At 42.6% G+C, this 14,393-nt stretch overlaps 1 protein-coding gene across 2 annotated transcripts in view; it reads right to left on the minus strand.

Moving 5' to 3' along the window:
• Nucleotides 1-14,393, minus strand: part of CHN2 (chimerin 2) — a 152,344-nt gene that overhangs the window by 13,627 nt on the left and 124,324 nt on the right. For both annotated transcript variants that reach the window (XM_083405067.1, XM_083405068.1), the window contains one exon: nt 1,065-1,149. In XM_083405067.1, coding sequence (XP_083261193.1) covers nt 1,065-1,149 — 85 coding nt within the window. The remainder of the gene's footprint in view (nt 1-1,064; nt 1,150-14,393) is intronic.

Raw genomic sequence — 14,393 nt, forward strand, 5'->3', positions numbered from 1 at the left:
TGCTGGGAATTGGGAGTCAAGTTACAGTGTTGTTGGCAAGAACCCATACCTGCTTAAGTATGACAACTGACAAGAAATTACCAAGGAACGGTCATTTAAGTCATATAATTATATTGTGTATGGTTGACCGAGAAAAGAAACCAGCTTTAGGCACCGTAATATAAAATGGCAGTATGATGTCCCCACCACAAACCCAAGCGCTCTGCGGCACAACAGATCTTCCCCACCTAACTCACCTTACCCTATGGCATGTTAAATTGCAACTGCGCCTATTTTCTGGGTCGCACATTCATAGACCTACACCAGCTAATTCAGCTGTGGCTGTCTATCAAGCTTCATCAACCCCCGACAATATGTCCATTAGTCAAGAGGGACAGGAGTTGCAGTCCCCACAATATCTGCAGGACCACAGGTGCCTAACCCATGAATCAGCAGGCAATATTTTTTGACTTCATCACATGAAAGCTACGATTACCTATTTTTTGAATCTCTGTTAAAGGCTCAGAACATACGCTGTTAAGATTCTTCGGGACAGTCAACAACCCTGTTGGCAACTGATAGCTAACATATATTAAATGCCAACAACCAATAACAGCAATATGACTAGTACCCATTAACCATAGGTCCATGAGGTTAGAAATGGAGTCTAGTCCAGTCCAGTTGAGCAGTTTAGTTGCCAGACTATCAGCTCCATTATAACCCCCCAAAAGGCTCAAGAGTTACTCATATATTTTAAGCTTGGAATTCAAATTTTAGCCAGGATTTCCCATAGCAAAAGTTTCACTCTTTCCCAGTTTTGAACTTTATTGAAGAAAAAAATAGAAACACCAGTTGTTGACTTCATTGAGTGAAATGGAGACATCCACTTTAAACCAGTTACTATTATTATTATTATTATTAAGTGTGTGTGTGTGTGTGTGTGTATTGCTCTAGAAGAGGATTAAACTGCAGAATGCTTTGTCTTATTTAGGAGGGCATTGTCACTCTGCATCGTCCCTTGAAAGAGATTTACAGTTTTGTTTTTCAGGGGCTAAGGGCCTGGTCAATAAGATTTTTAAGATTACCTGAGCATCTGACTCCCTGAGCAATGAGTCCCCACATGAAGTTGGCACAGTATTCACACCAATGTGGACCTCGGAACGTGTGGACCTGTAATACAGAATGGAAAGCAGTCCAGGGTCATTGGGAGGCAGATGGCCTGACAGATGGAACAAGCAGAAGAAAGACATAAGCAACAAATGACTCAGTTAAAAGAACAAGTCTTCCTCACTGACAGCTGCATCCCAAATACTGAGAGTAATAAGAAGCCTGGGGAAAAGAAAGCTGCCTTTGGTCTCAGGGTCCTCTTCATTTCGCAAGGCAAAACAAACAAAACCTAATCACACTGGAGGGCATTGAAATCAATCTATGTAACTCTTTTAATGGGTTTATTGTTTCTCATATGCCAGGGGTGGCCAACTCCCAATAGACTGCAATCTACTCAGAGTTAAAAACTGGCAGTGATCTACCCCCATTTTTTAGGGGTTCAGGTAAAAGTTGTTGAGGTTTTTTTTAGGGGAGCCAGAGTTCTTGAGCTCTTTTTTTTGGGGGGGGGGGAGCCAGTGATCTACCAGTGATCTACCAGATCATGATCTACCTGTTGGACATGCCTGGTACAATATGAATTTCCTTGGAAACTTACCAACTTTGGGATTTGGTGAATTTTCTTTAGTGACACGATACCTAGTTATTCCATGGTAATTTGGGGGGGTCTGCTTTTTTGTGCTTTTAGTTCCCAATATTGAAATTTGAAAGCTAATTCCTTAATACCATCAAAGCTTATTAGAAACAAAGACTGTGCCTGTCATATGCTAGTGAAGTGCAAAGTGAAAGCGTCAGTACTAAAGCATGTGCTTCGCATGCAAAAGGTCCCAGGTTTCATCCCTGGCATTGGCAGGACAGGTAGGAAAGCAACCTTTGTCCGAGACCCTGGAGAGGCACGGCCAGTGCAGCAGACAATACGCTGAACTCAGAACAAGGCAGTTTCATATGGCCACCTGTTTGCAGCCTCCCTCTAAAAACATAATGTGTAAGTAATTCTAGTGCGACTGGCCGGCATGTTACAGCCACTTTGTAGATGACATTTTAAATGCCTGTGTATGGTTGCTGTTACTACATGGTGTATGGAAGAAGATGGAGGGGAGGAGAGATGACAGAGGGTGAAGGAAGAGCTGCGAGTGGAGGGGGGCCCCCTTTTCGCGTTCTTTGAACCACCTGGGAAACTCAACAAATCTGCTGCTTCTAGAACTGGGTGTAGCTGAATGGGACACATGAAGGCAGCCTAAGGAAGGCTATTCACCTTGGACCTGCCCATAAAAAGCAAGTCAAAAGTGAGAGACTAGAGTGATGCCCTCTTTCCAGGTCCTCTTCTCACTGTGAGACTTTTGTGGGTAAGCTGAGAGTTGGTTGGGACCCTGGGTGAGAATCTGGAGGCTGAGAGAGAGGGTGTGTCAGAAGGAAAATGAACTGATATTCATGTTTATATATTAGAAACTTTGTATTAATGTAACTGTGTCTGTATATATAACTGTGTACCTTTACGTAACTTGTGTTTTGTAATACAGTGGTACCACGGTTTTTGAACGTAATCCATTCGGGAAGACCGTTCGAGTTCCAAAACGTTCGAAAACCGAAGCGCAAATGGTGGTCAGCAAATTTAAGAGAGAGAAATTGAAAAAATCTCAGCAGAAGCTGTTCGACTTCTGAGGAGCGTTCGAAAATGGAAGCATTTACTTCCGGGTTTTCGGCGTTCGAAAGCTGAAACGTTCGACTTCCGAGACGTTCAAAAACCGAGGTACCACTGTATTTTTAAGTTGTCTGTTGTTGCTTTCGTTTCCTGTGCACAGCTTAGAGAGATATATCTTTTAATACATTAAGAGGTATAAAAAAATAAATAGCCTAACAGCCATTATGCTTGCATGCATCAGATCTACTTCAACCCCCTTTAAAAGGTGTTTGTGGTGGTTTTGTGAAAAATAGCCTGATCTGTGGGGTTTGCTGTTAGTAAACAGAAGAAGAGAAGAAGAGGAGTTTGGATATGATATCCCGCTTTATCACTGCCCGAAGGAGTCTCAAAGCGGCTAACATTCTCCTTTCCCTTCCTCCCCCACAACAAACACTCTGTGAGGTGAGTGGGGCTGAGAGACTTCAGAGAAGTGTGACTGGCCCAAGGTCACCCAGCAGCTGCATGTGGAGGAGCGGAGACTCGAACCCGGTTCCCCAGATTACAAGACTACCGCTCTTAACCACTACACCACACTGGCTCTCATATAACAGCTGTCATATCGAGCAGTAGGGGTCAGCAGAAAGAGGTGGTGAGGATGGCTGCATCAATTTCAGAATGTGATGGGGATGCGAAAAGAAAAACTAGTTGAAAATAAATGACAACTAAACTAGGCCGTCAGGTAGAAAGGTTCTGGTGCAGTTTGCTCTCTTGTTACTCTCTCTCTCTCTGTCTTTTAACGTACTGCAGCATTTGGTGTAGTGTTCCCAGTGAACAGTAACGAAATATACTGTTGTAGAGTTCAAAAGATGGTAGAATGGAAAACAGTATTATTTCTTGTGGTGGCTGCAACATGTAGAAATCTATCTCTTACTTGCTTGAAATGGTTGTGATCTGGACCATATGGGCAGACGTTTTCCACCTTTCTGGGAAGCCCATATACTGGCATTCTCTTCCATGCATACTAAAGACTTATTTCTCGGGGGGGGGGGGGGGATAAGGGATGCCTCTGAGCCCAGGCTCTCTGGGTGGCAGCACTGTGTGTTTCAGATTGTGGTACCAGGCTGCAGATTGGACTGAAAACTCTTTTAGTAAAAGAAACAATTCGCTGAATTGTAGAGGACCTTTTGAAGCAGCCCATTAAAGACAAAACAAAAGGGCAAGGTTCTGAAAACTCTGCATCCATTAATCTCACATTAGAACAAGAATCTGGTAATTTCTTCCTGCTTCCTAACAGCGTACATTCTTCCTGCTTGACTTCCAGGAGGGCTTTCTGGCATCTTCTTGAGGACAATGTTTCGACAAAATCTAAAAAGGGTGTAACCAATGCATGAAAGAATCCTGACACATTTCAGACCTTAAGTTCCAACTCAGGAAAGTAATATTTGTGCAAAGACAGATTTGCTTCCTTGGCATTTGAACACTAAAAAAGAAACTCTTCTCTTAAGAGTCTCCAAGACCAGACAATAAGGGTCATCTTTGTAGAAAAAAAATATTCCCTTGGGGAATAGCTAAAGAACAAAAATGCATTGACATTTCTCCATAAATATTGGTTTGGACCATTTTATTTTTCTCATGGTTCTGCTCTATTGGTGCCACCCTTCTCTGTTGTTGCAGGACAGGCACTTGATAATATATGTAAGTTTCATCTAATTTTCAATATTTAATTAGTCATAATGGATCATAATTAGAATGTAACTGTTGCATGAACCTTTGTGTAATTAACACACATCACGATCACTAAACAAAAGGGATCATTGACTCAAAAGGAATAACGAGAGGTTTGTGTAGACGCTGTAGGCAATTACAGACTTTTGCATGTTTGAGTCAACTACAGGCACAGGCAAACTATTTTTGTCTCCTTCTCCTCTCCAAGTTAAATAAGTAAACTTGTTTTATGGAGACCACCAAAATCCAAACAGATCCCTATTGAAAGAAAAATACAGTATGTGCCATTTTGCTACCAATCTCCATACAAGCCATGACAATGAACAGCATAAGATAGATGAAAAGACTATTTTACAGAAAGTGCTAGTCTCAAATCCTGCATTAATGAAGCAAATGAACACAGAAATCTTTTGAAATCTGAAACATGGTCATGATGTACAAAATTTTAAGACCAGTTTCTCCCAGTTTCTTCTGGATGATCCCGAGTTGGTTCAGCCAGCGTGGCCTTTACACACGAGTCTTATCATGATCTGGAAGTCCGAAGCAGCTCAAGTAATGTAGGCGTATCAGAGGTAGGGATCAAAGATGATACCTGCATTGTAGTTGCATATTTTGACATTTTTCAGAGAAATGTAATGTAGAATTAGTTTGAAGTTTGGCAAGTGTTGGGAATGTGGTGTGCTACTAAGACGTTCCAAGCCCTTCCAATCATGTGTGTAGCTGATGAAAATATACTTGGATAGTTAGGGAGAACAGAGCGAAATGCTACTCATTTTTTGCAAAGATGAAAGCTATGTTTGTTCAATTTTTGCACCGCCCGCTAAAAAGACATCAGGATTGTTATCCAAAATTTAGTGGAGTTAAATATGCTGTTTGATTGACCCATTGAATCTACAGATATGGGTCCAAGATGAGAGAAGGATATGGGAAGAGTGGGAATTTTTTTTTTTGTTCAGCTTCACAATGACCCATTTCATGCGTAATGCTAAGCCAAACCATGAATAAGCAAACTTGGGGGCTCCCAGAGAGCTCACGCATGCTTTGCTCCCCTTTCTGTCATTCTGCTGCTGTGCTGTGTTGAGCTAAGCAGTGGTTTGGCTTAGTGTGTCTTCCAAACCCAGGCTTGTGGTTTAGATCTACCAGGCAAACCACAAGCTGGAAAAACGACGGGGCGAATCTTGGTTGCATGCTTTGTCTTGGAGAGCTAAACCAGGGCCTCAGGTTTGGAAGGCACACTAAGTCAAACCATAGCTCAGCAAGACACTGCTCAGCAGCAGAACGACTGGAGCAGGAGCAAAGCAGTTTCAATCTTCTCATTAGGAGCCCTCACATTTGCACGTTCATGCCAAGCCGCGAACTGGCTTAGGGTTATGTGCAGATGAGGTCAGTGAAAGTGCTAACCAAAATGTTTATCGAAGTTAAATGCATTTGAGTTCATTATTAAAACAGTAGTTTCCTAATCTCCTTAAGCCGCTCTACGCAAGTGACAGGGATATTTTAGGTCTGCTTGTGACATCACGCAGAATAGTAATTTTGCTGGAGATTATTTAGCTAACTGCAGCTGATTATTTTAGAAAAGCAGGGGTGCTCCTGAGAATCTCCCCCTCCCTTCTTGGCGCCACTGCTGCACACAAGCCCTGCGGCCGCTTCCCTAATAGTTTCTGCCACCACCCCTTTTTCTAAGGTCGCTTTCAGCCCCAGAAAAGGGGGAAACTGTGGATGCCCAATTAACTATTAGACCTGGGAAGATCTAGCCTGGAGATGGTGCGAGGGGACAAAACTGCAAGGGCAACCCAGCTTTTAAATACCCTTTCATGGCCCCTGGTTATTTCTGATCAATAAAACCCACATTCGGGTATGCCACATTTTCCAGGCAGAGATCCTAACTACCCGTGTGCATTTGAATAGAACTAGCAGAAAATACATGATTGCATGGCTTAGAGCAAGCATAGGCAAACTCCCGACCTCCAGATGTTTTGAGACTACAATTCCCACCATCCCTGACCACTGGTCCTGTTAGCTAAGGATGATGGGAATTGTAGTTCCCAAAGATCTGGAGGGCCGCAGTTTGCCTATGCCTGGCTTAGAGCAGGGGTAGTCAACCTTTTTATACCTACTGCCCAATAATGCATCTTTCTTGATGGTAAAATTTCCTTACTGCTCACCAGTGCTCAATGGAAGGAGAATTCAGCTTGTGCCATAGAACCCCCTACCGCCCACCTAGAATCCTGAAACGCCCACTAGTGGGCTGTAGGGACCAGGTTGACAACCCCTGGCTTAGAGAAAGTGTGGGGGCAGGTGACCAGGGTTTTTGTGTGTGGCAATTATTTCCTTCTCTCCTTTGTATTATCAGATTGAGATTGAGATTGAATCCTGACAAGACAGAAGTACTGTTTTTGGGGGACAGGAGGCGGGCAGGTGTGGAGGATTCCCTGGTCTTGAATGGGGTAACTGTGCCCCTGAAGGACCAGGTGCGCAGCCTGGGAGTCATTCTGGACTCACAGCTGTCCATGGAGGCACAGGTCAAATCCGTGTTCAGGACAGCTGTTTACCAGCTCCATTTGGTATGCAGGCTGAGACCCTGTCTGCCTGCGGACTGCCTCGCCAGAGTAGTGCATGCTCTGGTTATCTCCTGCTTGGACTACTGCAATGCGCTCTACATGGGGCTACCTTTGAAGGTGACCTAGAAACTACAACTAATCCAGAACGCGGCAGCCAGACTGGTGACTGGGAGCGGCTGCTGAGACCATATAACACCAGTCTTGAAAGACCTACATTGGCTCCCAGTACGTTTCCGAGCACAATTCAAAGTGTTGGTGCTGACCTTTAAAGCCCTAAACGGCCTCGGTCCAGTGTATCTGAAGGAGCTTCTTCACCCCCATCATTCTACCCAGACACTGAGGTCCAGCACCGAGGGCCTTCTGGCGGTTCCCTCACTGCGAGAAGCCAAGTTACAGGGAACCAGGCAGAGGGCCTTCTCGGTAGTGGCACCCACCCTGTGGAACGCCCTCCCACCAGATGTCAAAGAGAACTACCAGACTTTTGGAAGACATCTGAAGGCAGCCCTGTTTAGGGAAGCTTTTAATGTTTGATGTATTACAGTATTTTAAAATTTTTTTGGAAGCCGCCCAGAGTGGCTGGGGAAGTCCAGCCAGATGGGTGGGATATAAATAAAATAAAATAAAATAAAATAAAAATAATTTGTATTATCAGGAAAGCAAAGTTCTTATTCATTTGGTGCCTACAATGTGAAGTGTGGATTCAGTTCTCAGACTGAAAATTTGTAAAACAAACAAGCAATAAGCACATGCTTTTTATGCAAAAGATTTCACATTCAATCCCTGGCATCTCCAGGAAGAAACAGGAATGTCTGAAATATTGGAAAGCCACTGCCAGTGTCAGTAATCCTATGTCAGCTAGACCAATGGTCTGATTCAGCATAAGGCAGCTTTCTGTGTTCCTTTTACAATAGGTTCAGTGGACAGAATGGGGAGCCAGGTAAGAAGAAAGCACCTAGCAAGTTCCTTGTCAAATCAGAAAGTTAGCTAAAATTGTTGGTTTTTAAGTACAGAAGGAAGTAAAGGGGAAAAGCTCCTCCAGTCAATCAAAAGCCTTCTCTAAGTGTAATGATAAAACCGCTAGCATACAACTGCGATGCTTGCAATAATTAATATTTTTTGAAGTGCTCCAGGCACTGTCTGTGATATAGCTGTCTATGACCAAGCCATTTTAATCACAGTTGACAGATGAACCAATAATATTGGTTCATCTATGAGCAAAGAGAGAGATGTGGTATCTTAGCATCGTGGATATTTTCAAGAAAGATATAACATGCTCTGAAAGTACCACTCATTCAACCTGTCTACAGCAGGGGTAGTCAACTTTTTTGTACCTACCGTCCACTAATGCATCTTTCTTGATGGTAAAATTTCCTTACTGCCCACCAGTGCTCAATGGAATGAGAATTCAGCTTGTGCCATAGAAACCCCTACCGCCCACCTAGAATCCTGAAACGCCCACTAGTGGGCGGTAGGGACCAGGTTGACAACCCCTGGTCTACAGTCACCTTGGGCCAGATTATTTAGTCTTCTCTCCAGTCCAGACACAGCTTTGCTATTTCATCTGCTGTTTGTGAGCATTGTTTAGTGCTATACATTTCAAACCAGGAACTTCCGTAACTCATTATGATGCACAGTAAAGCAATTATCACATTAACAAAATAAACAATTATCATTGCATAACATGTGGTGACCCTTAGCTTTGTAGTAGATTTTCTTGCATCTTTCTGAGTCTTTAGTTCTTTTGTGTGAAAACGAAAAAGGTCAAATGAAAGCTTGTGTTGAGTTCTGTTTTGTCCACTGAAAGCAAAGTTTCCATTAATTAATTAGAATCCATGTTCCAATTTTCACAGGACAACACTCTTTCTCTAGAACTATTTATTAACTCATCTAAAACAACATTAACAGTATGATGAGTCTATTGTTCATTCCTGGTTCATTCGTAGCCTAATAATTAAAAGAGTAATTATTTTGCTCAAGGAATGCAAGTCCAACAACTTCTTTTACTACATCCCTCTCATGTTCATCTATGATTCTGTTTTCGCTTCTGCGGGATCAGAGTAAATATAAACTTGCATAAGATGGACTTGATTTTATGTTCTAGATTTGGACTAAATTTGCAAACAAATGATTGCACAGCATTTTAAAAAGCTTTGGTTTGACAGCTTGATTTTGTAGAATCTGTTAGTGTCAGAAAATGAACTCAGAGCGAGGGGGGCCACTAGGGGGCGCATCAGAAGATGGCTGACAATAACATCTCTCCGACCCACACGAGGTAATTTGGAGGCTAGGATGGGAGTAATTAGCCTCCCTACCCCCCCAGGATGGTGGTGGGGGGACTGCCCTTGCCTGCTGTGCCCTATACCACCTCCGAATTTGTGGGGATGGGGGCACTAGGCACAAAGCCCTCCTGTGGGATTTCGGCGCTCCTGGACGCCGTCCCTGATCTGCGCCACTAGCTGCAAGAACTTCAAAAGAAACAATTTGGATGAAGGAATGCACATATTTCAAGGAAGGAGGGGGAGTAAAGACTGCTAACAGAAGAGATCTCTGATGAAACAAGACGAGTCGGAGGAACAAGAATAAATTATGAGAAGATACGCCAAGACTCGGTATGGCAAATGACTGATGGGGGAGGGGAAAAAACTTTCCTTTCTTTCCTAAAGTGATTAAACAAGAATCCCCTCCCCTCACAAGTCAGAAATGTCGGTTTAAGGACTTAAGCTGTGGATTTAAGGCTGTGTGGAGATAAACTTTCGAACTAAAGCATGTTTTAAGAAGAGCGTGGAATGTATAAGGGCTTTGGAATGACGCAGTTAAAAATGCCGTTGCCATATTGGGAAGTTCTGTCGGAGGTCTTGAGTCTGGGAGGAGAAATAGAGAAATAGAGCTGTTTTTATATTGTGGGTGAAACTCCTCAGAGGGACTTAAGAGCGACAGTTCTGTAATTAATGATGGAAAGAGCGATGTTATCTATGAAGGCGATGATATATGGAAACCATCTCGATTTGAGGATTGGAAGAACGGAAAAATCCACACAGGATTATTATTGGTGTTTATCGGCTTAAGGAGACTATCAGAAGAGATCATAAAGAAAAAAGAGAAAATATATGAACAAGATGTGATGTGGAAACAGCAAGATAAGACTGGATAGAATTATGAACTCTGTTTGGACTGATTTGGACATTAACGCAGTAGCAAGAAGATGATCAGAATCCCCCTTCGGATCTTGAAATATGGGTCGTCCCCCCAACAAAATTTAAAATTCGGCTTTGTAATTCGGAATTTATGTGATGTGATTTAATTTGATTTGATTGGCCGGTTAATAAAAATTATTTTTTAAAAAAGAAAATGAACTCAGAGCAAGTTTCAACCCAAGCAAAAGGAAGTTATGTAGGCATACACTTTTTAATTACATGGTTTTAATTACATGGTTTCACATGGGGACCAGAAGATCTAGACTCACATTTGCTAAACTTACATTTCGAACATATTGAGTCCTTGCAACCCGAAAGGGAAAAAAGTTGCAAGTGAATACTTTTTATTGTGATTATTTGACGACAGCATACGCCAAACATTCTGATGAACTTCTATGCCATTAACATGCTCTTCTTACATGCATTCAGTTCTAGAGACTATTATCCTAAACTGTTCTATAACAAGTGGCCAGGATAAGAGCATAAGAAGAGCCTGCTGGATCAGGCCAATGGTTCATTTTAGTTATAATTTTAGTTATTATTTAGTTCAACTTCCTGTCTTCACAGTGGCCAACCAGATGCCCATGGGAAACCCGTAAGGAGGACCTAAGCACAACAGCAATCTCCTCCCATGTGGTTTCTATCAGCTGGTATTCAGAACCACACTGCCTCTGACTAGTAGCCACTGATATTGTCTAACCACCTTTTAAAGTCATCCAACTTGGTGGCCATCACTGCCTCCAAAGGGAGTTCCATAGTTTACATTATGAGCTGCATGAAGAAGTACTCTTTTATCTGTTCTGAATATTTTAATATTCAGCTTCATGAGTTCTGGTGTTATGAGAACGTTTTGCCTTTTATCTGTGGCATAACTTGCTACTTAAATCAACTTTTGTAGTGTCATGAGACAATCACGGGAGAGCTAGTTTTTAGGTCCATTTTTATCTCTGCCACTGCTAAATTAAGATAAAGCATGAAAACGATTTTAACTTATTGTGATATTTACACAAACATGAATCCCATCATGAGAGGCGTGCTATCTGAAGAACTACATACAGATTACTCAAGAGTTCTTTCAAAACAGTTACAATCCTGCCAATGGTATTCAACAGCAAATGAGGCATGGAGGCTTAATGCAGACATGTTCCCAAAGAGCCAATAGGAAGACTATTCTGAAAATGGCTCCATGGATGCGCTGCATTGGAAAAGGAACCAATTGTATGGGGCCCATTAGTGTATGCGTTAATTCATTCGCCGGGAAGAGATAGGCTTCTTCCATGTGTGTAGTGTGACCCTGGCTAAAAGGTAAAGGTAAAGGTACCCCTGCCCGTACGGGCCAGTCTTGACAGACTCTAGGGTTGTGCGCCCATCTCACTCAAAGAGGCCAAGGGCCAGCGCTGTCCGAAGACACTTCCGGGTCACGTGGCCGGCGTGACATCGCTGCTCTGGCGAGCCAGAGCCGCACACGGAAACACCGTTTACCTTCCCCCTAGTAAGCGGTCCCTATTTATCTACTTGCACCCAGGGGTGCTTTCGAACTGCTAGGTTGGCAGGCGCTGGGACCGAACAGCGGGAGCGCACCCCGCCGCGAGGATTCGAACCGCCGACCTTTCGATCGGCAAGCCCTAGGCACTGAGGCTTTAACCCACAGCGCCACCCGCGTCCCTATGTGACCCTGGCTAGATCAGGGTAAATAGGCTTGATCTAATAGGAGCTGGTGATTGGTATAGTTTTCAAATGCACCTATTTATATGGCTGTAACCACAGCTTTTGACCAAAGGGAAATGGCCATAGATTGGGTATTCATGGTGTTAAAATGGCAGCCTTGTCCTTATCTAGAGGTCAGGCCTGGGGTCAATCATTAGCACCTTAAACTACTGCAATGTCAGAGGTGACAAAACTGGTCCCTACCGGGGACACAGGCTCAGGATGTGTGTGTGTGTGCAACCAAAAATCACTGTATCAGACTATGGAGTGTATGATGTATATGTATGGAGCGATGAAACAACGCTGTCACAGCAAGATCAAACACAAGAGAAGCTTTCTGTCCTTCTTGCACTGTGGCATAAAGTTGTTGTTTTTTGTGAGGGTGGAGGGGGAACCGATATAGCTCCTTGCCAAGGGCACAAGGGACCCCAGGTAAGCCTCTGTGCAAGGTATTCTAGGTAGGGCTGTCCCCGAAGACAGGTTGGAATCTCTAAATGGCCCAAAATGCAGCCACCAGGCGTTTGGCTGGAGCCAGAAGACAAGGGCATATTACTCCAATCCTTTACTAAGTGAACACATTACCAATTTGTTTCGAGGCTCGACTTGGAAGTGTTGGCATTGAGCTTTAAAGCCCTCAATGTCCTGGGCACCTGGGTATCTACAGAATTGTCTCCTTCCATATGAATACGCTCAAGAACTCTTAGTCCACTACAGAAGTTCTTGCCTGTGTCGCCTTTGTTATCAATGGTGCAATGGGAGGGCTGGTGACAGAGGGCCTTCTCTCTTGGAGCGCCCAGATTGCGGAAGAATCTTCCTGGAAAGCCACAATCCACCACTGTCCACCGACACTTTGATTTTGGCATACCTTTAATTAAACATTCACTCTCATTTAAATTTTAAGCTGCTACTGATTTCTTTTTAAAGATTTCTGTTTAATTATACTTGTGATTATGTTGTTTTATTAACTGTGAACTGTCTTGCATGCACTCCTCTTAAAAGGTTGGCTATAAATCATGGTAATAAATAAATAGCAAATAAGGTATTTTACTATAGCATTATACCTTTTTTTGTTGGCCAGTTGACATTTTCAAAGTACTTCTTAAAACCCACACTGAGTTGTTTTTTAAAAAAAAAAACAGTTTCAAGTCATGCATTTAAAGTTTTGAAAAGAGAATCATATGATTTACCAGTTAAATTATAGCCCTTTTCAAACAGGAAGCAAGAGGGCATGCAGAACAGCTAGAGTGAGCAAATAAAAGGTTCTGGGCACACATCCAGTTTTAAATCAAAGACCAAACAAGGGGAATTTTGAAGAGGAAAGAAAGAATGTATAGGTCAACGTGGAAAATATGCCCCAAGTCATGAGAAAATATTTTTCTGGCTAAAGTGAAACCATTTTTCATCTAAAATGATGATTATGGGGAATCTGCGAGCATTAAAGATCCTTTAAACAACAAAGAAGAATCCCCTTTCCCCCTTTGGAATGGTACAAAAATATATTTGGGGGGGATATTTCTAAGATAACCTAGATCTTATTTCTAAGTGTTTTTATATAGTACATGAAAAGAGAAACCCACATTATAGGAGTTTAATAACAGTCTAAGTGTACGAAGCATACATACAATAATTTCTTTTCCCTTTTTTTGCATTGGGAGGTGACAGACTAGTTAATACATTTGAAAAGTACTATTTCCAGCATGTATGACATATGCACTCATCAGATGTCTGTGCTCTAGTTTGTGCTCTAGTTTACCCTGCAAGAGCTGCCATCTGTCCCTCAAGGAAGACTGTAGTTTCAACCCTCCCCCACCTGGGAATAGATCCTCGATTCTCTTTTGTGAATTCCCCCTAGCAACTGCTAGAGATGGGCTTGTTTATAGATAGTAGTAAAAGACAACCTAAACTTCCTAGCAAAGCAAGCACTAGAGGAATACAGAACATGTGCCCAAGGCCTTATGAATAAAAATCATTGTTCTCCATTCCCAGTAAACATCCAACAGGAGTTTGGAGATTTTGAACTGTGATAGCGGGAGTGTGTCTCAGCCTGGAACAAATGCAGTTCTTCCCACAAATAAAAAAGACATTGAACAAGATGCTGGGAAGCCAAGTTTCTAAAGATGAGTCACCTCTTCTATGTATGTATACCCTCTCAAACACTGTCTGACTCTCTAGATATAAACCTATACTGTAGAACTTCAGCTGTTGACGCTTCACTCCAGGAATGCTTCCTTGGCACACTGACCCAACAAAAGAGATTAGACAATGCCATCACACCATTCTGGTTAGGTGCTGGGGCTGCTGTAGTCAACTTTGCGGTTGACATGGATGATTGACGTTAAGAATGAGCTTCACAGGCAAAATTTAAGATAGGGCAAACACATTTTTATCCATTTCAGAGAGAGCTTGATGAGAACTGCCACAGAGGTATTGTGAATCCATTGAGCTGGTTTAAAAGCATAAGGACTGCTGTCCTGAGTCTCGTTTTACCCATGTTTACTTGTA

This window comes from Podarcis tiliguerta (genome assembly GCF_965153285.1).
Source record: "Podarcis tiliguerta genome assembly, chromosome: 12".
NCBI classification, from domain to species: domain Eukaryota; kingdom Metazoa; phylum Chordata; class Lepidosauria; order Squamata; family Lacertidae; genus Podarcis; species Podarcis tiliguerta.